This window comes from Austrofundulus limnaeus, unplaced genomic scaffold (genome assembly GCF_001266775.1).
Source record: "Austrofundulus limnaeus strain Quisiro unplaced genomic scaffold, Austrofundulus_limnaeus-1.0 Scaffold230, whole genome shotgun sequence".
NCBI classification, from domain to species: Eukaryota; Metazoa; Chordata; class Actinopteri; order Cyprinodontiformes; family Rivulidae; genus Austrofundulus; species Austrofundulus limnaeus.
In genome coordinates this window covers 22088-47479 of record NW_013952632.1, presented here as the reverse complement: position 1 = coordinate 47479, position 25392 = coordinate 22088, and the positions used below count along the sequence as shown (strand labels likewise).

Sequence of the window (25392 nt, the reverse complement as noted above, 5' to 3'; positions counted from 1 at the left end):
TAGCCATGATACCAGAGCCTGTCTGTATAATGTCTTGTGACGTCCACGGCCTACCCCAGTTACACTACTGTGCATGTGTGTCAAGGACAGAAAGGTAGATGTGGCAGTGGAAGGTGTCAAAGCAGTTTGGAGAAAAACAAAGTAAAGAACAAAAAAAAAAAGAAAACGATTAATCGATTATTAAATTAGTTGATTATTTTAATAATCGATCAGTCGTCGATTAATCGATTAATCGTTGCAGCCCTACTTCTCAGCGCTGTGACCATGACAACACAGACTGAAGACTCCACGGCTGATTCTTCTCCAATCCCCCCTCTCTCTTTACATAATCTCGCTCTCTAGATTAGACTCAGTCTGCCTTTCTTTTATGTAAGTGGGAAACGGAAACATTAATTAAACAATAAAATAAAAAATAAATACATAAAGGCCAAAGTTGTTTGAATTCATATCATCTACATACAGTGTTTTACACATACATCATTTATGCTAAACCTGTTTTGAATAAATCCCACTAAAACTAACGGGATTAAAAACTGCAGCTTTTTTTCAATCCCAATAAATTTAAATGTGACGTCATGTGAAACAGTCAAAGAAAGGTAAAAATGTTCAAGCTTAAACAAATTATAATTTTTTAAATCTAAATAATAAATGTGGAACTTTAACAGCTACAGATATTTATTATTGTGAATCAGATGTTCTTCAACTACAGAGTTAAGGTGGAAAACTCTGAAGCTGACAAAGCAAACACAAAGCATCCAGACCGTTGTGCTGTTCGTAGGTGCGTTTGCCCAGGATGGTGGGGGAGCCGTTGTTCAGGATGGGGGAGGACTTGATGGGGGTCAAGCTGCCTGTAGAGATTGAGCCTCCACGAGTCGGCAGGTCGGGTTTGAATGGACGTGGATGTGCTTCTGTAAAACAAGAATAATGACAGATAATGAAGAGAATAATTCAAAAGAAAAGAAAACGTAACAAATAGGAATAAGTTTATATGAAAAACTAAATCTAAAAAGGCTTCCATCATGTGTATTTATTGAAAAACAATGACAATCCCTGTTGCAATTTAGACAGTTTTTGATAATAATTGTTCTTGTAGAACTGAGCCTCACGTTTTGAAGCTGCTTTAATTTGCTTTATGAAGGTGATTCTGAATGACCCGAGGTGGGATGAAAACCAACCCTACCCTGGTGCACCTTTGTGCCACAGAGTGAAGTTATGGACATGTGAAACTGTAATCCGGTGCTGTGGCTCAATGATGTGATGAATTAATGACATATGGTCTGTGCAACCATCTGGTCGTGGGATTAAACAACCACCAACAGATTACCCAGGATGATGAGGCACAGCAACTTTGTATTTAGCTTTTAAAAAAGTGTTAATCACAAAGAGACACTAAACTTCGGCCATTTACGTTTGGAAAATGAAACAAGGGAGACGTCCGTCACACATTTAATGCTTTATGCTCTACATGAACACAGATGAGTTTAGGTCCACGCTTTAAGTTCCACATTGATCGCTTCATTCCTGAAAACTCATGTCTGTGCCGGATGTGGCCGGTTATATCAAAGATTTATGAACGGCCAAAGGAAGAATCAAATTGGACTCATCTGTGCAGACATTTTGCAGACCTGTATTATGGAACAGGGTTGGGCGATTTTGGCAAAAAAATGAATCACGATTAATTGCGGGATTTAGCCAATAAGGATTAACATGACGATTAATCCCCTGGAGTTCCTTCCAAACTGTGTCAAAAGTATAGACTTCAGGCTATACATCAACTTTTAAGTTGTGTTGATAGACCAAGTAAAACCAGAGTTATGATAAATAAATTGCAAAACTTTTGTTAAAATGGTCATCATATTTGAATTAGAGAGGAGCACCAAGCGAGCTGACCAGGGAAATCCCCAGTCAGTCTGCAGGGTGGCATTAATCATATTAATCATCAAGTGACAAAACAAACAAACAAAAAAAACAAACAATAATAATCGATTTAGGTTTTTCTGACAATTAATTGCACACAATACAATTTTGCCCAACCCTATTATGAAAGCGCCTCATGATTAAACAAGGCCTGAGAATCTCAACTTTATTTTGAAACATGTTCATTTCAGAAACACATAGTGATGCTCTTATGGAGACAGATCCATCTCATAAAGGGAGTGTGCACGAGTGCACAGATCTGCCCGCCTGTTTCACATGTGCAATGCTGCATATTCAAGATTATCACATTTACTGGGTTATATGGAAAAATTACTGTAATTTCTGACTTATAGCTCATAAACCCTACAGTATATCAAAACACATATGCTTACATTGACATTACTGGGTCCCAAAACTGTTACATTGGTAGTTATTATATCATATTTATTGGTAGTTTTCCAAAAGCTATCAATAAATATATTTTCTGTTTTGAGTAGTTTACTTCAAATTTAGCCTACAGTCTGCAAAAAGATACAGGAAATTATAAGTTTCTATAAAATTTACTGGTAGTTTTTACAGAGGAACACTGGTAAATGTTTCCAGTAGCTTTTGTAGGACAAAATTTAACCTAAAAATAACTATAATTTCCAGATTTCTTGTGTGCACTTGTGTCTATTTACATTTGAAGTAAATATTCAAAATTATATTATTCTGGTAGTTTTTCTACATAAAAAATAAGAATTTTGTGGACTGTAGGCCTACAGCTGAAACAATTACCTATAAATCGATAGGTTATTCTGTCTGTGGAAAAACTACAGGGATAAAGTTATTTTACGGTGCTTCTGCATAAATGAACATGATTTAACACAGTTGTTTATACTTTTAGCAGCTCTTTTTATTCCACAGCTGACCTGCTAAAAATGACAGATTTTCTTTTCTGGATCTCTGACAGACGGACTTCAATCTCTGAACTCGTAAAGTTCTTCTTTTTAGTTTTCGCTGTCATTTTCATGAATGAACACTTCCTGATATCTGAGGCAGGAAACATAGCCTTATATGGTGTTTTTGGGGTGGTAATTATGCTAATCTCCTCTCGCGTGCACGAGCAGCTGGATACGACAGGGGGAAATTACACAGCTCATTTACACACTTTTCCTGAAGATAGAAGAGTTTGTTGAATCTGACGTGACATGTTCATACGAACCCTTTGTACGAACAAAAGTAAGAGAAATTTAGGAGAAGAATACGAACATGTTCTTGCATGAGGCCCAATGATCTCAAACACACATCAGACCTGCTTTCTGATAGGAGAAAACAGGCGAACATAAAGCTTCTGGAGCAGCACTCCCAAAGCCTCGACTTCCACCTGACTGAAAACGTCTGGGCTATAATTAAAAGCCTGTTAATCTGGTAATTCTGCCCGAGAAAAAGAGTGGTCTAATATCAGCAGGATGAATCTGTTTGTTGATGGAAACAAAACATAAGGAAAAAAATCGTTTTTAAAAACCACTGAAGTTGTATAACCATTCAACCTGGTTCAAATAAAACATTAGAAACCTCATAAATTAACATGACATCCATTCCTGAGTGTATGGAAGTGTTGGACTATAACTACATCAAAAATATAAATGATCTAGATTCAAGTAGTAGATCAAAACATGACCAAACAAACCAGAACTAAACATCCTGGTGAAAGACTTCTTCTTACCCAAATAGCGAACCACAGACTCCAGAGGTTTACGGTCGATGGGTTTGTGTTGCGGAAGCGTTTTTGGCTTATCTGGTAACCGCAGGGCACCTACAAACATTCAGTGACAAAATACAGTCATTAACAATAAAATCGATAAAGAAAAACAAAAAGAATTAGTTTCCGGCGTTTGGTATAGCAAAGAATTTTTAACATTCAAATGAGTGTTATTAGCTGTTTAATCTTGCCGATGCATAAAGTACAGAATGTGTTTATTTCATTATAAGAACTCAAAGGTTGTTCACTCACAGGTAGGAGAATCTGGGGATAATTTAAGTATGTTTGTTTGACACAGTTTTAGTCTGTACTACATACGTCACGGTTAGCGACTGGGTAAATCAGATCCAATCATTTTAAACTTCAACAGATTCCACGCTTCCAGCAAGCAATCGCTTCTCAACAGCTGAGGTTCCAGACCCTCTGTACAAAACAGAGCGGGGCTGGTTTCTACCAAGCTAGTTTTTCAGCAAAATATCTCCTAAACCAGAGGGCAAATCGTGGTGAAACAGTCAGAAAGTAATAACTGAATGTGCATCTAGAGCTAATCATCTCAACCTGATGTGAGATGGATGTCACACCTGACAAACGTCTGCAAACACAAAATGGCTTTAACTCATTTTACACACTGAGCTCAAAATGGTGTAGTAGTAGCTGGGACTAATCCACAACACACACACTGAGTGCCAACAGACTGAGACACTTTTAATATTTTGATACCAATTGTGATGGTAAACCTGCCAGTCTTTTGGCAAAATCATTTCATGAACCACTGGATGGATTTGAGAGAAACTCGGAAATTAATCACTGATGAGTACAACTGAAAAACTTAATCAGACTAAAAATAGCTGTCACAGCTAATTAAAAAACACACACAAACATGGCTGTATTCAGTCATTTTTTTACAGTTATTGAGCTAAGTCAACCTCAACTCAGACTCAAAGAGATAACAGAGCAGTAAAGATCCTGGTTAGTAATTTGACATATAAAGCAGCAGGTGATATGAATTCCTCTAAAAGATGCTACTTTCCCTTTTTGTGTTAGCTCCTTACATTCTGCTTTGATGGCTGCTGTGTTGACAGGGAGGTAGGGGTGTCTGGCCATGTATCGAGGCCGGATGATGTCCTGGCAGAGGCGCCGTGCAACCCGTGTCAGACTGGTGGTCTGCAGGTAAAACGCCTGTCGGGTCTTCACAGCAAACTTGGGGCTGCCGCTGTGCCGAAGGGGAAGGCCATGAGGGCTCTGAAATAAACAGGTCAACGTCTAGAAGTAAGTTTCAAACCTTTAACGTAGTTACTTGCACAGTTTCAGAAGACGTTTATTAGTAAGAAGAAGAATTTTGTGATTTATTCAATTTTGACCTAATTTATGGAGGCTAACTTTAGAGAAATGTACAAGTTTCTCTGTTACAGGACTGTTAATTATCAATTCTTTACCATTTCAAACAATATGTGTTCAAAAGTAAAGAAACAATAAATATTAATGAAGCAAAACCATACTTGTAAATAAAAACATACATAGCACCGATACACCTTCCAGTCATACAACTTAATTGTAAATCAATATTTTCAAGAGGAACAGTTCAACTTAATCATAAAAAAATGCTTTATTGTAACTTGTTAACTTTGTGTTAACACTTTTATTATCCTTTAATTTTATGACAATTCTCATTCCTTATGGGAAATTCTTGACCACCCTACGTAACTGCTTAAAAAGCATTATTTTCATTTATAAAAGACAAACATGCAGATTTTTAAGTACCATAAAGCACTGAATGCTCAGCTGATTTGAAATGTACACTCACCGGCCACTTTATTAGGTACACCACGCTAGTAACGGGTTGGACCCCCTTTTGCCTTCAGAACTGCCTCAATTCTTCGTGGTATAGATTCAACAAGGTGCTGGAAGCATTCCTCAGAGATTTTGGTCCATATTGACATGATGGCATCACACAGTTGCCGCAGATTTGTCGGCTGCACATCCATGATGCGAATCTCCCGTTCCACCACATCCCAAAGATGCTCTATTAGATTGAGATCTGGTGACTGTGGAGGCCATTTGAGGACAGTGAACTCATTGTCATGTTCAAGAAACCAGTCTGAGATGATTCCAGCTTTATGACATGGCGCATTATCCTGCTGAAAGTAGCCATCAGATGTTGGGTACATTGTGGTCATAAAGGGATGGACATGGTCAGCAACAATACTCAGGTAAGCTGTGGCGTTGCAACGATGCTCAATTGGTACCAAGGGGCCCAAAGAGTGCCAAGAAAAGATTCCCCACACCATGATACCACCACCACCAGCCTGAACCGTTGATACAAGGCAGGATGGATCCATGCTTTCATGTTGTTGACGCCAAATTCTGACCCTACCATCCGAATGTCGCAGCAGAAATCGAGACTCATCAGACCAGGCAACGTTTTTCCAATCTTCTCTTGTCCAATTTCGATGAGCTTGTGCAAATTGTAGCCTCAGTTTCCTGTTCTTAGCTGAAAGGAGTGGCACCCGGTGTGGTCTTCTGCTGCTGAAGCCCATCTGCCTCAAAGTTCGATGTACTGTGCGTTCAGAGATGCTCTTCTGCCTACCTTGGTTGTAACGGGTGGTTATTTGAGTCACTGTTGCCTTTCTATCAGCTCGAACCAGTCTGCCCATTCTCCTCTGACCTCTGGCATCAACAAGGCATTTCTGCCCACAGGACTGCCGCTCACTGGATGTTTTTTCTTTTTCGGACCATTCTCTGTAAACCCTAGAGATGGTTGTGCGTGAAAATCCCAGTAGATCAGCAGTTTCTGAAATACTCAGACCAGCCCTTCTGGCACCAACAACCATGCCACGTTCAAAGGCACTCAAATCACCTTTCTTCCCCATACTGATGCTCGGTTTGAACTGCAGGAGATTGTCTTGACCATGTCTACATGCYTAAATGCACTGAGTTGCGCCATGTGATTGGCTGATTAGAAATTAAGTGTTAACGAGCAGTTGGACAGGTGTACCTAATAAAGTGGCCGGTGAGTGTATTTTAAAATATGTTAATACTAATACAAATTTTTTTAAATTTTAATACATAATAAGAATGTGCTTAAATCATAAAGCATGAATTTCTGAAATAGAAAAAAAAAGTCAGGGGAAAAAACTCCCAAAAACAGCAAATTTTGTTTTCTGTTTTCTAAAAATGTAAAACATATAAACAGGTTTTCTGAATGTTTTAAAAACTGCTTTAAAAAACAGTGGCTCAGTTAACTTGAGACTGAATTATAAGAGTGTTATTTTCACAGCAATGAGCTTCAGGCTGACAAAAAAAAAAGAAAGGCAAAGAAAAACATTTGAGAATAGCTTGAAGTGAACCCAGTATTCAGGAAGACGTGTTTGTTTGAAGTTAGCTTGTACCGTGCTGGTGCGGTTGGGTCCTGGCCTCTCGCCGTCTAGTCTTGTGGGCATTTTTAAGCCTCCGTATTTCTTCCAGTAGGTCCAACATGAGGCACACAGACGACACTGCATGTTGGGAGGTCCCCACGAGTACCACTGGTACGAGCTGCTGGCTGCAAACATAAAACCACACGGGTGAGGAGCTCAGACTTTCCCAAAATAAAGTGAGGACAGAGTGGAAGACAGAAAAGCTTTTATTTAATCACAAATGCAAACATGAACGGGCCAAACTTTAAAAACAATGCAGATGCTGATTCAGCATTTACACAATTATTTTCCTGTTGTTGTTTTTTTTTACCTTTGTCATTCACTTTGTCAATCTTACTACTTCTGTATACCAGTACTTGGTGCATGAAAGGCAGCAGGTGATATGCATTTCTTTAAAGGGGCAATATCATGTAAAATCAACTTTGAGTTTTATATCATGTTATAATGTTATACTCTCATAAAAAACATGCCCAAAGCCTTGCTTTGACTCATTCATGCATGTTTGAGAAATCCTGCAGTGTTTTTAGGAAGCCATGCTGAGGAGCAAAACAACAGGTGGAGACCAGAAACGCCTTTTGGTACCAGAAACGCCCCTAAGACGTGTCTTTAAGCCGAACTTCCTCATCACGGAGCACACCTCCCACCCCCCGCCCCACACACCCCGTCCATGACTCCTGCAGGCTCTCGGCAGTAACAGAGCAAAGTGAAAGTGAAACTTAAACTGTCTGCTGAGATCCACTACTTCTCTCTTTTCAGATTCAAAACACCTTTGAGGAAATGTATTTTCAGATGCCAAGTAAACTGCATCATAGCGCACACGCGGACCCACCCCCGACCGAAACCCACTGGATAGAAGTGGAAGGTGGTTCTTAAAGAGACAGAGGTCAATTTCAAGGCGTTTAGAGGAGGAAGTGATGAGAAGACAAGTTTATTTGCTATTTAAACATAAAAACAGCATTTTAATAACAACTAAAGGTGACATAGATACTTTTTTCTGTTATAGTATTTAAATAAATGCCTGAGAAACACATAACATTGCCCCTGGAATACAAGGCCTTTCATTTTAAGTTCATTGTACGCTATATTTCAACCAAGTCTATTTATGTCTTTGTGAATAACCAAACTTAAAAATGACCATAAAACAGCAGCTGACTGACGGATCAATGATTTTTCTAAATCTACCAGTTAAACTGAACTAAGACTCTTGTAATTTACCAAACAATAATTTTCTAATCATAATAAAACATAAGTATAAAATGACAGTGCTATTAGATAAATGAAAGACTTACTGTAGCAGCTTTCACAGGCTCTGCCCAGGCCCGGGGTCTGCCCTGAGCCTGGTGGTCCAGGGGCCCCTGCACCTGCTGCTCCATTTAAAAGAGCTGGCTTTACGTTGTTGCTCAGCTGGTTCGGGTTTGGCTTGTTACTGACAGGGCACATGAACAGAGACAAAGAAGCAAATGTAAAACAGGCAGTCTTTGCAGTGCCAATGAGATCTCAGGTAATTTATTATTAAAATATATACCGTCATAATACACAACCAATTTAACAAATTTTCTACTTTAAAGCTTTGTCCACATGGGAGCATTCCAGGATTTTGTCACTGAAAATCTAGTTAAAAAACAAACTATGTATTAGCTCCCAAGAAGTTATTTTCTTGAAGATGCAAGGCTAACACGGCTGAAAACCTGTGTTTTTATGAAAAATGCTCCATGTGGACAGGGTCCAAGTGTTAGTGCTGGTACTATTCATTAACAAATGTGACTTTTTATGTACAGTCAGGTCCATAAATATTGGGACAGCTACACATTTCTCATCTTTTTTCTGTAAACACCACCATGTTGGATTCAAAATGAAACAAGATATGTTTTAACTGCAGACTTTCAGCTTTAATTTGAAGGTATAGGCAGGTACATCCAAATCATGTGAACGATGCTGAATTATAGCCTTTTGTAGATGTACATCCCACCTTTTAAAAGACCAAAAGTAATGGGACAAAATAAACAAATCAAACTTTCACATTTGAATATTTTGGTTGCAAATCTTGACTTGAGCTGAGCTCACAGGGGTGTTTTTTTTTTTTAAAGAATGTTTCGAACAGTTGATTTGGCCATTTCTGTCTCTAATGGGTTTGTTGTGATTTTTTTGGTCTAATGCTGGCCTACTTCACTGACGATGACAGCTCTTTGGATCTCGTACTGAGAGCTGACAGCAACAGATTCCAAATGCACACCCAACACTTGAAACAAACTCTAGACCTGTTTTCTGCTCCATGTACAGTAAATGGGATAATGAGGAAATAACACACATCTGACCAGTTAAGCAGCCAATCGTTCGATTATTTTTTTTAACATTTTTTTGTTTATAAGCTTCGGAGAAGGGTGGGATTAAATACGTTTTTGACTTCTTCCCATTCCCTTTCAAATATGTTAATTTTGTTAACTTTGTTTTCAGTTTTTATCATTTTTTGTTTTGTTTTGTATACATGTTTGAAATAATCTAAACTAAACTAAACTAAACTTGTAATTCGTACATTGTTCACATGATTTGGATGTAAATACCTTTAAATTAAAGCTGAAAGTCTGCAGTTGAAGCACATCTTGTTTATTTTATTTCAAATCTATCTTGGCGGTATTTATAGCCAAAAAGATGAGAATCACGTTGATGTTTCAATATTTATGGACCAGACTGTATAAAGCCAAAATAAAACAGCAGAAATTAACATTTTATTGGACGATCTTGTGATCTAAATGCAGCATACATTTGGTGTGGCATTTCTTTGATAAAACTATAGAATATCCCAAGATTTAGTGCTGTTAAAAGTTGTTCACACAAGATCTCTTTCTGATTGGAGTTGGTGCACTTTGCACACACTGCAAAAACAACAAACATGTTTCTTTTTTCTTCCACACATCAAAGTATCTTTTTTATTTATTTTTTCTTATTGTCAGGTAGTGTTTGTGCATACTATATCTTGAAAAGAAAAAAGGTAAAAAAAAAAAAAGAGTACTCACTAGTTGGGGATATAAACCTGCTTCAGTTTGCTCTCTGCTTCGGCTGCTTTTAATCGTTTCTGAAGCAGAAAAAGGTGGAGGAGAGAGAAAACAAAAACTCAGACTTAAACCTGATCCTTAACACCAATGTGAAATATATCTGGATTTGAAAGTTTAACAAAACACAAAGTGTTGTATAACGTGTATAGTTGATATTAACATAATTAATATTATAGTAGAAAATAATGTAACATTAGTATGATAGAAGTTACCTGCTGAACATATCTGTCAGTGGTTTTCCACATATAGTAATACTCAATTATACTTGTCAGTGATTTCCAGGGCAACTAGAAGAAGATACAACAAAACAAAAGTGGTTTTAGAGGAGTTGTTGTCATGCAGCAGATTTTAAACTTGGTCACAATCACAAAAGTCACAGATAAAACCATGAAGGAAAAAAATTGACTGAAACAATTAGCTGATTAACCAAGAGAAAAATTATCACTGATTTGATATTTAATTACTGTTAAGGTCGAGTGGCCAATTAACATTTTTATAGAACATTTTTGAGAAAATGCTCCCACAAAACTAAAGCTGTCTGACAAAGAAACATTATATACTTTCTGTAGTTACACTGCTTGAATTAAGATCCTTTTAGCAAGTCTGAAAGGAAACTGAGCTGAAGTAAGCCTTTAACCGTGGCCCCACCCGTGATGGTGGTGTCGTCCGGATGTATAAGAGCAGGTCTGAGAAGAAACATGAGCAGCACAGACAGAAGTCAGCCACCAGGTGGCAGAGTCACGCACACAGTGAAAGCCCACTGTGGATTAAAAACATCTGCTAACTGCAGCACCATTCTTCTCCGGCTGAACGAACATTAGTCCATGAGGAGCTACAGCCTCTCTGTCTTGGCTTTAAGCGTCACCATTCATTTAAAATGTTCAAGAGGTCTGTGCTCATTGTTTCTTGAAATAACCTTTTTACTCCTAAAACTGGGGAGACAGCAATGCTGCCTTCTAATACATTCTGAAGTAAGAAATTAAATACAGAAATAAAGGCCAAACATCTTCTTTGAGGTTCCTGCAAATGGGAAAAACTACTAAAGATATTAAAGCACTGAACAGCTGCCACTTTTCTTTTGTCTCAATCTGCATTATAATAATAAACATTTCAAATGCTTAAACCCCAAAAATTGTAGTTTCTAAGGAAAGACAAAGTAAATGTGAATATAATGGGAACAACACATCTCAAGTTAGTTAGACAGGAGCCACAAAAGGATGTGACCTTCGGGGTTATTATTAAAAACAAGTGGAGAAGCATTTTGAAACTAATCAACTCAATTAGCAACAAGAGGTTCAACGGTCTGCAAAATAATAATTTTATAATAATGTTCCTCAGTAAGAAATTGGGAAGACTTTAAATATTCTATCATCTACATTTTATCATTAACAAAATACTTCATAAATATTGAGAAATCTGAGCTGTAAGTCAGTATTGGATCCCCGCGGTATTTGAGCCCTCAGGGACCACTGCACTAAAACAAGTCTGAAGCCTCATTCAGAAGACAGCTCAGTCCAGGACTGACGGCTGTTCTGTCCTCCTCGGATCATTCAGAATAAATACATAGGTGGTAAGGGGGGTAAAGTGAGCTGACACCCCTCTAAGCCACCAAGCAAGGTAGTATCAGAGCCAGGCCTGAGCCGGGCAGACCGACTTGTGAAAAAGCAACCCGTGGTTCTGTGGCAGATTTGTAAAGTATGTACAAATGCTTTGTTATTGTATTTACGTAGAAATTTTGTTTATCTGTACTTTACTTAAAGGYACAGTGTGTAGGATTTGTTGTTTTCAGCGACATCTAGTGGTTGAGTGGTTGAACCATCCTCCCTGGTCCTCCCCCCACCCCCACCCCCCTCCTTCCAAACACAAAGGAGTTGCTACGGTGTCTCTCAGGTGTCAAAAACCTTTGATAATTCCAACCGCGATGTCTACCAGCAGCTTCAGGGCTAGTGATGTTTCAAGTGGTAAGATTATGAGCTTTAATAAGTAAAATTATCCCAGCTACAATGACAGACAACAAATATTACATTTATAGTATTACAACTAAAACCGTTTTTGACGCCGCCACCGGAGTTTGTCCTTCATGAGCCTTCGTAGACAAGATGGCGGYKSMMTRTRGTGGCGACCCGCGACCATGGAGATATAAACAGCTTTTTATAAGGTAAAAATAATAAAACAAGGTCTTTGTCTGCAATGATTAGACATGTTTTTCAGGGGTAGAATAACCATTGTTTAGGTTGTCCGAGACAACCTATTTTCGTTTCAGACAACCAGATCAAGAATAAAAGAACTTGATTAAAATTCTCTGCCGCGGGTGTCCATCATTTGTAAAAATGAAAAGGAGAAAAAAACTTGGTAAAACCGAACAGAATACTAAACTGTAACTTTTAATAAGGTCATGTACACAGTATACTCCTATTTAAGTGAAAATGTTTGACCTATGAGCAGAAAGAAGCTTATGAATGGTGAACTTTATTTCAAAAGAAGAGAATGAGGAAATTTTATTCATGCAGCTCCTGTCAACCTGGCTGACTGAGAACAATTATATATAATAAACTTTGCCGACAGAAGAATATACTTGTTAAATTACATTTTTCTTGAGATTCTTTTGGACAACCAAAATGTTTTGCGGACAACCAGGTTTTGTCAACAGGTTGTCCGCTGGACAACCCTGTTTTTTATTATTGTCATTAGTGATTATCTCAATTTCGGCTAAAAGAATTGACAAAATCCTACACACTGTGCCTTTAAGTAATTCTTTTTCAGCTCATGTTTGACTTCTACTCCTTATATTTTTACACAAGTATCTGTACTTTGAACTGCATACATTTTTAAAAAGGTAAGAAGTAGAAAGTCGTTACTCGCATTTTATTCTGGCTCGTTATTGTTAAAAAAATACCAGCATGTCCATTTTAGCACCTCTGGGTTAGAGAAAGTTTTACTGTAAATAAAAAATATGGGTTTATAAAATATGCAAAGCATTGCTCTTGTTCCCATTTATAGTTTACACAACATCTTTTCAGAATCAAGACTCGTACTTCCCTAAATGCATCTCTTTTGGTTTTGCCACTCACAAAATCTTGCTGGATATCTGTGAAGTCTTTGCCGTATTTCTCGAGCGCCTCTTCAAACAGGTTGGCCTCTGACGCGCTCCACTCCTCCATTTCATCCCTGCAGAGAACAGGCCCACCCTGAGGCACCAGCGCTGCAATGGCTCGAGTCATGTCATAGCCGTTAGCGTGGAGGGTGTCCATAGCGTGAAACTTGACACAAGAAAGTGTGAAAGAAGGCCGTTTAAATAAATTATGCTCAGATAATATTTGTGATGCAGCCTTTCAGGGTTCGACAAGTTTTCTGCCCAACATGAAAGGTTACTTGACCAAAACAAGAATGTCCAAAATTTGATAAAATATTAGAAAAACGTGTACTGGACAAACTAATTATATTTATACAGAAATATTAACATGGCTACACACAGGTATATAACATATGACATCTGATTAAACAGATGCAAACATTGCTGACAGTTAAAAAGAAAAACTACAGTGCGTGAACAACTACAGTTGTTGTTTATATGATTCATTATGCAGAGCTAGAGTAACTTATAACACTGATGCTACAGAGGTTGCTGATTTTGTAGCACATAACAAAATGTTGTAGGACCAGAATAAATGTTAGTTACAATGTCTTAAAAACCAAAAGTAGTACACATCATTACTTAAACACAATGAAAAGACAGAGCACTGAAAGTTTTGTTCAATTCCATTAAACAGTTTTCAACATTCAATGGGTTTTGGGAAAAAATATATTTTAGTGTATTCAAGCCAAAATAGAAAAAATGGCATTTTTGAGACCTCTAAAGTTTTTGTGTTATCTCATTACCACAAATTTTGATTTTTTGCTAAAGTACTTCGTAGGTAGAACACCTCTTAATTTTTAATTTTTTATTAAATTATTAGGTAAATGCTGAAAGATATATATATATATATATATATATATATATATATATATAAATGGGGGCAGATGTTACAAGATTTTTTCTTCTTTCTGCTCCTTTTCATTTGACCATGCTGTGTTGTGTTTTTTCTGTTTGACGCAACAAAATTATTATTTGTATTGTTTTAATTGATGTTCGATTGAAATAAAGTATTAAAAATAAAAAATAAATAAGGTACTTGGCTCGCTTGGACAAAAGCTATTTAGCCTTAAAAATGCCTTTTAGACTAATTTTGAAAGTGGGGAAAAAAGGTGGGAAAATGACTAAATTGTCCTATTATTACAGCAGGGGGGAGAAATGATGATTTATCCTCTGTCTACATGCTTTAAAATGCTATTCATTTATTTTCATAATTTTTTGATTTAATGGATATTATCAAAAAAATATAAATTTTTGTCCATGCCTGGTTGGGCAGGGACCGGGATCAGTCCTGCAGTGGTATTTGTCGTATCCTGCAGCCTTTGTGCAACGTTTTAGTTTGTTAAAGGGATCACATTTGGGGCTAAACATGCTTGGACCATGCCTGTACGGCCTATGTGTTTGTTAATATAAGCAGCTATAAACCTAAAGCTTTTACAAACCCAAAGCTAAAGCTTTTGTATATTACATTTGACTCGACTAGTAATCAACAGTACTCTTTAAATCTTTAGGTGGTGATGCTGATCTAACTAATGCGTATCTCACCAATGTGATGTCCCTGGACGCTGCAGCAGCACTCATATGAAGGCTAGGCTGCCGGACAGAACTGCTGCAGTCCAAAGCTCTGGCAAACGTACCCACTGACCTAAGAGAGAACATAATGAGACACACAGGAACGATCTTTATCCAACTCGGCTTAATAAACTGTGCAAAAATGTTTTTGTGATCATTTGTGTTCATGTGTTCAAGGGTTCTGATGTATAAACATCCAAACACTCCTATTAGTATTCAGAAATAAGGACTTTCATAATATTTCTGGCAAATGTGTAATGCGAAACTGACACTGGTGAAATTTAATCAGGGCCAGACTTTTTCTGAGCAGACTCTGCAGGAGCTAGCGTCTGATGCAGTAAGTAAAAAAATAAATAAAAGATGATGCATGTAAAGCTTCACAGCTGTCAAGCCTGAAATTAAGAGGTTAGTTTCAGAGAGAAAATGTATTTTCTCTCAATAATCAAACATTTATATACAGTGGTTTGCAAAAGTATTCATACCCCTTGAACTTTTCCATATTTTGTCACATTACAACCACAAACATAAATATATTTCACTGGAATTTAATGTGAAAGACCAACACAAAGTGGTATACAATTGTGAAGTGGAAGCAAAATTTTACATGAATCAAAACATTTTTTACAAATAAAAAACTGAAAAGTGCGATGTGCAAAATTATTCAGCCCCCCTGAGTCAATACTTTGTGGAGCCACCTTTTGCTGCAATTACAGCTGCAAGTCTTTTAGGGTATGTCTCCACCAGCTTTGCACATCTAGTGACTGCAATTCTTGCCCATTCCTCCTTGCAAAACAGCTCAAGCTCAGTCAGATTGGATGGAGAGCGTTTGTGAACAGCAGTTTTGAGATCTTGCCACAAATTCTCAATTGGGTTTAGGTCTGGACTTTGACTGGGCCATTCTAACACATGAATATTCTTTTTTTAAACCACTCCATTGTAGCTTTGGCTTTATGTTTAGGGTCGTTGTCCTGCTGGAAGGTGAACCTCCGCCCCAGTCTCAAATCTTTTGCTGACTCCAACAGGTTTTCTTCCAAGATTGCCCTGTATTTGGCTCCATCCATCTTCCCATCAACTTTGACCAACTTCCCGGTCCCTGCTGAAGAGAAGCACCCCCAGAGCATGATGCTGCCACCACCATATCTGACAGTGGGGATGGTGTTTTCAGAGTGATGTGCAGTGTTCTTTCTCCGCCACACATAGCGTTTTGCATTGTGGCCAAAAAGTTCAATTTTGGTCTCGTCTGACCAAAGCACCTTCTTCCACATGTTTGCTGTGTCCTCAACATGGCTTCTGGCAAACTGCAAATGGGACTTCTTATGGTTTTCTTTTAACAATGGCTTTCTCCTTGCCACTCTTCCATAAAGACCACATTTGTGTAGTGCACGACTAATTGCTGTCCTGTGGACAGTTTCCCCCACCTGAGCTGTGGCTCTCTGCATTTCATCCAGAGTCACCATGGGCCTCTTGGCTGCCTCTCTGATCAGTGATCTCCTTGTTCGGCCTGTAAGTTTAGGTGGACGGCCTTGTCTTGGCAGGTTTACTGTGGTGCCATACTCTTTCCATTTCCGGATGATGGATTGAACAGTGCTCCGTGAGATGTTCAAAGCTTGGGAAATCTTTTTATAACCTAAGCCTGCTTTAAACTTCTCCAAAACCATATTCCTAACCTGTCTGGTGTGTTCTTTGGACTTCATGATGCTGTTTGCTCCCCAATATTCTCTTAACCAACATCTGAGGCCGTCACGGAGCAGCTGTATTTGTACTGAGATTAGATTACACACAGGTGGACCCTTTTGAGTCATTAGCAGTCATCAGGCAACTTCTGAATGCAATTGGTTGCACTCAGGGAAAAGGGGGCTGAATACTTTTGCACGTCGCACTTTTCAGTTTTTTATTTGTAAAAAATGTTTTGATTCATGTAAAATTTTGCTTCCACTTCACAATTGTATACCACTTTGTGTTGGTCTTTCACATTAAATTCCAGTGAAATATATTTATGTTTGTGGTTGTAATGTGACAAAATATGGAAAAGTTCAAGGGGTATGAATACTTTTGCAAACCACTGTAATTCAGCATTGAGGTTTTTATGCACACAGGCAAAGCAGTAGGAACTAGGGTTGGGCATAATCATATCGTGTGCAATTAATCGTCAGAAAAACATTAATCGATTAGTTTTTCGCACTTGACAATTAATACCATTAATGCCAGCAGGCAGAGTCCGCTCGCTGCTCCTCTCTGCTTCAAATATGACGAACATTAAAATAAAGTTCTGTAATTTATTTATCTATCAACACAATTAAAAATTAGATGTATAACCTTAAGTCTGTAATTTTGACACAGTTTGGAACAGATTTTTATGATGAGCAAATCTTTCCCACTAAATTAGTCATGTGACCAGGACATAAGGGTGTCCAGGGACTCCAGGGGATTAATCGTCAAATTAATCGTTATTGATTAAATACCACAATTAATCGTGATTTTTTTTTTGCCAATATTGCCCAACCCTAGTAGGAACTTATCCTTATATAAACTAAAATAAAAAAGTGAAAGCATTTTTGGTTGGGATTTTGCCTGAGTCATTGTTAAGAAATGTTAAGTGGGGGTAAATTTGTGAGAACGTGAAAAAGCAAATGTTAAAAACATTCTCTAAATGTGAATTAAGAACATTTGAAACAATTGTTGAAAGAGTTCTGTTTCAAGTTTCCATTTGAAATCATAAATGCACAAAGATGAGCCCAGAACGCAGCAAAATATTATTCAAATAAAGAATAATGACTTTTCTCCACTTAATTAAATTGTGTGCATTTTAACATTAAGAAGTTGTCAAACTGATCATTTCTCAGTAGGACCCAGTTTTCTTCTTCTTTTTACCCTGTTGCAAAGTGAAGAGGAGACTTGAAAACACTCTGTCTTGTGATCTGGATAGTTTGAAAAGTAAGTGAGGCACCAACTTCCATTTTGGTGTGTGGAAGCATCTAGCTGTAAAAAACATCTTTATCAAAGATTGGGTTGCCACATCAAAATCCAAGATGGCCGCTGGCATTTAAACGTAGCACAAAAAGTAAGAAATGAAGGAAGTTTGAGTTTGGTAGATTATTTATTTGATGTAACGATGCTTCTTGATAGTAAACCTTATAACGAGCAACTGATTGGAAACACCTGGGGTACCAGAAGCTCAAAACAAGTGTCGAACGCAAAATAAGCCGTATGGCAATATGCAGCCCACATACTCAGCTTTACTGCTCATCCCGCAGAATACAATATTCTCATAGAATACTTTGTTCTGTAAAAAGCTGAATGTCCTTTGTCAATCAGTGTTGCTTCCTAAGTGGACCATTTGATTTCACAGAAATTTGATGTACTTAGAGCTATTTCATTCATTCAGATCTAGGATGTGTTGTTTGAGTGTTCCCTTTATTTTTTTAAGCAGTATATTTTGGACTTACAAAGCTACGTCTGCACCTTGCAGGCCAGTGGCTGATATTTTGAGTTATTTGTACTTTAACTGTCTGTTTAAATAACTTCTTGCAGTTAAATCTGTATTATGTAATTTAATATTTATTATGTTTAAATGTATTAATGTTAAAATACATCTGAGTAAGCCATTGAGTTTGAGGTTCTAATTCATATGTTTCATGGGTCGAGATGTTAATTTGTTACGGGGACTTGTGGATAACAGGGTTGACATCCACAGGTATGATGAGCAGGTGAGCTGAGCTGTGTACCAGAGCTGGAACAGGAGATGCACCCACAGTCAGCATAGATGGATGTTGTGACAAAAATAACCGCTGACTAACTGACTAATTGAAACAGTAATCGCAGATTACTGTTTCATTAGTTGCAGCTCTAGGGTGACTGCAATTTTTTTATGAAGCCAGAGGAAAACAAAGAATAAATTGTGCAGGCTTTGATAGAGGTAAGTATTGATGTTACAGCTTCAGTAGCTGCTGTTGTGTATTGTTTTCACAAACTCCACTAACGGACGGTCTGTCAATCGATTTACGTAAAATTTGTAAGCAGCGTGGGGGTGACCGCATTTATTTTATGAAACCAGAGGAAGACACATGCAGAACTGACTGCGCTGGCTTGGATAGGGGAGGTGGTGGATTAAATTGCTTCCTCCACTCGCCAGAATCCATCATTGGCTACGTTCACACTGCAGGTCTTAATGCTCAGTTCCGATTTTTTGAAAAAATCCGATCTTTTTGTGTGAACGTTCACATTACATTTTAAATGTGACCTGCATCAGACCCCTGTGTGAACGCTCCACAGCACTGATGTGACACGCATGCGCAGTAAAAGACGTGATGTCTCATCAGCCGGCTTGTTTGTTTACAGAGCTAGCATGGATACTACATTTTGCGCATCGAATCGAAAGTTGTTGTTTAATCAGAGCCGATTAAATAATTATCTGACCTGCTTCTTTAGTTCAGTGTTTATATCTGAACCTGCCTCTGACCAGGATGCTCCAGTGAAGCTTTTTTTTAACGAAACTACGAGCTGGAAAAAAGTATCGACCGAGTAGCTAACTTTAGGATCGATACTCTCCGCGACCCAGGCTGGACATGTTATTATCATACTAATGAAAAGTAAAAGATGAAGCAACTGGACTTGTGTTTTGGAGCTGTAAACACATGGAGCTACAGATTTAAACAGCGAGACTTGAGGTTAGTGTCTTATCGATCCTTCACCCCCTCCTCCTGATGAAAAAGTCAGATGAATGTGACATGAGCGTTCACACTGCAGTCACTTTGAAATCATCAGATATRTATCCGATTTAAAACCACATACTGAAACGGCCTGGGTCGGATTAGAAAAAATCGGATTTGTCTCGTTCAGACTGTCATAAAGAAAATCTGATTTGGGTCTGATTTGCCTGCAGTGTGAACGTAGCCATTAAGTCGCCTCGGAAGGGGGAAAAAATACCTACCCCTGTTCTTATAATCAGTTTAAATATCTTGCACCAAAAACATTAAGGTTTACATGGATTCCTTGTTTAAGTCCAGTATAAGAAAAACTGCCATCTAAAACACTACAAACATTCACTATTAAAAGCAACAGGGGACATGGGTTTGCAACATACTCAACAAATGTTTTAGGTAAATACTTTACTTGGAATTATTTTTCTGAACTAGCAATATCAAAAATTAATAAAATTTTCTCCCTTTTTTGCATCTGTTAACTTACCGAGCTACTACCAAAAACTGGTCGATCTGTTTTTCTGTTAGTGAGCTGTTGGGGTCCCAAATCTTCTCCTCCAGTTTTGTCAGGTCCCTCTCATCATCTTCACCTGATATTACACAGAACAAACAAAAGAACACCTGTAATTCTCTGACATGTTCAAACAAGATCAATTACAAAGATATAAAAAAGATCAAATCTACAATGAATATCATATTTATTCCACTTTTTCCTATTAAAGAATACTTTGGTTAAAGCTGATTATTTAAAATTTAAATAATCAGTTTTTGCCATCATACTAAAAAATTACCAGACTTTAAAACACAGAGCAGAATTTTATTAACAAGTTATTTACAGAGCTCTTTGTCCCATGGTGCTGTCAATTAGGGCTGGGCGGTATGACCTCAAATTCATATCACGGTATAAACTGTACCCCTTCACAGTAACGGTATATATCGCGGTAGAAAATTATCATAAAAAGTAAAGATAATGAAATTTTTAGAGCATTTTTTTGCAGAGAACTGTAATCTTAATTAAACCCAGCATTTTTGCTTTAATATCTGCCTGCCAAACAATGAGCTTCTGCCTGCTGAACTTATCAGCTGCTGCTCTGCTGCGCGCTCATCTTCATCATCTTCAGTCGACTTTACATTAGCAAGATGGATTTATGGCTGAACGAATGTCGTCTTTTTTTATAAATCTCTGTGAGTAAAAATATTTTACAAAACAAGTTTTTTTCTCCGACAATTGGGTGTGGAAAAACTACAGTTGTTAAGCGTCGCTCTGCGCGACGTGCAGCGAGAGGAGAGGAGAGGAGAGGAAGAGATTATGACCCCGCGACTTGACGTAACTTTTCCTACTGCGGGTGGGGAATATTTTGAGGATTTAGTCTCTCTATACGTGTTTTAAAATGATAGAATTTCTTCATTATATTTCGAACTTCTCCTGCTCAGTTGTCTCTGTGCTCGCCGTTGACACAGGTCCGATGACGTAATGACAATATGACGGTAGAGCGTAAATTTCTACCGTAGGCCAACTTCATACCGTTTCTACCATCTACTGCATATACCGCGCAGCCCTGCTGTCAATGCATGTTCACAGGTTTAGAATTTTGTGAAAACACAGAAACCAGTATTTATTATTTTTCTGGACTAGTAAAGCAGTTTGGCCATGTTTAAAAAGAAAATTGTGAATTTGTGAATAAACTTTGACACACTAAGGTGCCATTTCTGTCAGGTAAAATTTACTTTCAGTGTCAACCTGATTCAAGAGGACCTCCAGATCTAATTTATAATAGACAACATGAAAATGTCTATAACTCTGTCAGGTTTACAGAAGTTGAGCTAAAATTTGGTGCGACTGTAGCTGAGAGCCTTCCTCAACACGTAGTCTCTCATGAGATCAGGCATAACGTCATTTATAAAGGTTTACCCAAAAAGACAATAACGCCTTCACTTCTCATCATAAAATCATAGTTTGAAACTTTGGCATAAAAGGCAGCAGGTGATATACATTAATTCTTAAAATTTGAGTTGAAAATATATAATTTTTAACTGTTCGAAATTAGACTAGCCTACGTGGGAGAAACTATCCAACAAGTGGAAAAAATATTTTTCTTGTTTGAGACTTTAAATGCATCAACTTAAACAAGATTCAAGTTAAGATGTACCTTCCCTTAGGAGGTCAGTGATGTCAGCCTGGTATTTGTTCCCAATGCGGATCTCCCCCTTATCAGCCAGCAGGGTCTTTTGCTGAGGGTCATACACCAGCGAGTAGAAGAAGGCATCCTGGGAAATACAGCAGGCAGGAAGGCAGGAGGATCGAGGGAAGGATCAGAAAAGAAGATGGGCAGGCAGAAATGGGTTAGAGCGTGCAGCATCTGTGTGAGTTTGTGTTTTTCTCTCTACTGGTCTCTCGTCGTCTCATTACTGTACGTGAAAAGAACATTCTGGGTCAACATGCTAAATAATTTATCTGGAAACAAGAATCTTTAAAGTCATAAGACTCAGACCTACACACTCTTAGATAAGTCTAGCGCACCTAATCACATATTTAAAAATCCCATGATCCCACAGGGCACAAACACCTGAGGCCAGGTGTATAGAATAAATTCATGATAAAAAATCTGAACTGAAAGCAAAACTGTAGATGTGGATTTTTCTTCACAGATCATGTTTTTTACCCCAGAAATCTCACAGATATGCCTTACCGATTTCATACTAAAGACCCCACATTTTCCTAACAGAGCACTTCGCTCTCAGACTGCAGGTTTACTTCTGGTTCCAAGTAGGGGCGTAAGAAAATACTGATACACTGAAATATCGCGATATTTCATTTCCTGATACTGTATCGATATTCTAAAGCCCTGTATCGATTTTTTTTTAAGCTTTAAAATGTCAACTTTCCTGCCAGCCGTTCATTTTCATGTTGTAGTTCAGCCTCTGACCACTAGTTGGCAGCAGTGAGCCAGACATTTGGCTACTCTACCTCTTGAGGTAGAGGCTATTGTTAAGTGTTGGGTGACCATATTGTAAATTAATATTAAAAACTAAAAGCTGCAAAAAATATATTTTCAAACTATTTATTGTCAAATTTAGTCTAATAATTGAAAACATGGATGAAATAAGAAATATTAAACAAATAAAATAAAATACATACAAAGCAGAACACAGCTAAATGTATCAAAAGCATGTTTATGTAACATTAGAATTTTCTGAGACAATGAATTTTGGTTTTCATTTTTTTTCCCCAGTAAGAGGTTTTTATTTAATAGAATTTTTGGACAAAAAAATCTCAAAATATCGCGATATATCGCCTTGCTTACAGTATCACAATATATCGGGATATATCGTATCGTGACCCCTCTGTCATGATTTGTATCGTATCGCCAAATTCTTGCCAATACACAGCCCTAGTTCCAAGAGTTCCTAAAAGTAGAATGGGAGGCAGAGCTTTCAGTTATCAAGCCTTCCTGTTTCTGTCCGTGAGGCTGACACACTGCTTTACTGAAGACTTTCCTTTCTGATAAAACCTATAAATAAATCCTAGGCGTGTTTTTCATACAATATGGGGAAACTTTTCCCAAAAAAAGCAGCCTTGTGGGGACTGAAGCGCATCCAAATGCAAATTACAGGTGTGGGGTTAGGTTTAGGACCAAGATTTAGGTTAGTTTTAGGGTCAGGTAGGTAGGGCTGGGCCATATCATATCATTCATGATAATACCGGTAAAAACAAGTTGCCCGGGAAAATAAATTATATCATGATATGCTAATTTCATGACCGACGTCATTTTGCCCATGTCGGAGAACCTGCTTGTTTTCTGTTGCGGTCTCGTTTAAGCCGCCCAGTCTGATGTAGGTTTAAACAGACGCTGCTTTCAACAAATCAAACGAACCCCACAGCTTTATCCAATCAGAGCAGCACAGGGCGGGTCTTTATGATGTCGCTGCAGCAGTCTGCAGGATAAACACCGGTCAGCCTGCAGCTCCTGTCCTGAGCGAGCAAACCCTGTCCTCCACACTTCGCTCCCACGCTACCTGAGACATTGGTATCTAAAATCTAACGCACTATAAGTTATGTGTTCAGAGCGTTGTTATCTAACGGATATGTCCAACTTTGCTCATGTGACCAAACTTCTCTCTTTGTCGACAGCACTGTTACAGGAGCAGGAGGTTACACTGTTGAAGCGTGTATACTCAGCACTATTTTTAGCAATGGAAGGAGACGAAGAGTCCCGAAAGGAGGCACTCAGAAAATGACAGAAATTGTGAAAAGTGTGGGATAACTTAAAACTAAGTAGAAAAGACGACAAAGCGCAATTCGCTGCACGTCCTTGTTTCTGAACCGGAACAAAAACAGCTGATGCATGTACTGAACACATCCGAAGTTAACAAGTATCGTTCACGTTCCCTTTCTTAACAGTGTAGCAGTTCTATGATCAAAACAAGCCTTAAGTGTGCAGCAACAGATTGAAAGCATGAGCTGAAACACATTTATCTGTTGAAATGCTTCTATCATAACTTAAATGCGATACCTGGAGTTAATATTTCAAGTTTAAATGTGTTTATAAAAAAATAGGATTTGTTTCATTTTTGTTGCTGCTTTTTTGACTTTGAAACCTGTCATTAGCCTTCATTTATTACACTGCTGTCATATTCGTCTATAGCTAACCAGTCTAAATATTTTATTGCCCAAAATGGGAACTTAATAAAACTTAATAAACATATGAATTTACTTTTACTATTAGCAATAACATTTGAACTATACAAAGCTCAATGTGCAACACCCAGATTTTTATATTACCCATTTTACTTACTAAATTTCTAACATAAAATATCACATTCGGCTTTCCAATCCATAAAAATTAATTACAATAATTTAGCTTTTTCAGTGATTGTTAAAAATGATTCAATGACAGTGCTTTTAAGTAATGCCTCCTCAAACCCCACACACATAAATACAAACAAGTGGAGCTTAAATTGCATGAATTAACTCATTAAATCATTAACTAATCTCAACTGGTATTGCAATTTTACTGCAGCAGGATCATCAGCAAGTGGGGATTACCCCTTCACAATTGTACTTTGTCACAAAATAAGCTCAAGTAATGACTGCAGAAGATGAGAATTTTTTCAGTCCGATTACTTGATTAATCGACAGAATAATCGATTAATCGATCGTCTAAATTACTAATAAGTTTTATATTTGTATCAATTTGTTAGCATTACAGTATTTACATGCTGAAAGAGGCTTCTAGTTGATTTTTTTTTTTAATTTCATCTTCAACGTAGATAGTCTTCAATATTTTCACAAGTTGGCATAAAATGCCTAATACGTTATAGTGTGACAGAGCCTTAACACATGCAGAATAGTGGGCCTCGGGGAACAAGGTTGGGGAACCACTGGTGTATTTGACCTTAGTAAAAGTACATAGTTTAGTGTTCTCTAATGAAGGTTTGAAGTTGTAAGAAGAGCCTTGTTTAATCTACACTGGCTGATGACATTCTGAAGGAAGAAAGAGTTTTAAAGGAGACCAATTATGGGCTCTAGAAATTTTTATGGTATGTCTGTGGGCTATCCAGACCATGTTCATTCAATTTAATGCACAAAATAATTCTCAGATAATATTTATATATTTATTCTTTTAATATTGATTTTGGCAAAAAGAAAAACCTAAAATCCCTATCTCAAAAAATTAGCATATTTCATCCTACCAATTAAAGAAAGTGTTTTTAATACAAAAAAGTCAACCTTCAAATAATTATGTTCAGTTATGCACTCAGTACTTAGTGGGGAATCATTTTGCAGAAATGACTGCTTCAATGCGGCATGGCATGGAGGCAATCAGCCTGTGGCACTGCTGAGGTGTTATGGAGG

The 25392-nt window shown here is 37.7% G+C and overlaps 1 protein-coding gene across 1 annotated transcript in view; it reads right to left on the bottom strand.

Moving 5' to 3' along the window:
- The window catches only part of mta1 (metastasis associated 1), a gene marked incomplete at its 5' end in the record, with an annotated part of 48386 nt that overhangs the window by 4271 nt on the left and 18723 nt on the right, over positions 1-25392 (bottom strand). The window contains 11 exon segments of the mRNA XM_014019766.1: positions 762-908; positions 3626-3715; positions 4714-4903; positions 7051-7202; positions 8367-8503; positions 10092-10150; positions 10343-10417; positions 13202-13390; positions 14809-14908; positions 20023-20125; positions 21686-21803. Coding sequence (XP_013875220.1) covers positions 762-908; positions 3626-3715; positions 4714-4903; positions 7051-7202; positions 8367-8503; positions 10092-10150; positions 10343-10417; positions 13202-13390; positions 14809-14908; positions 20023-20125; positions 21686-21803 — 1360 coding nt within the window.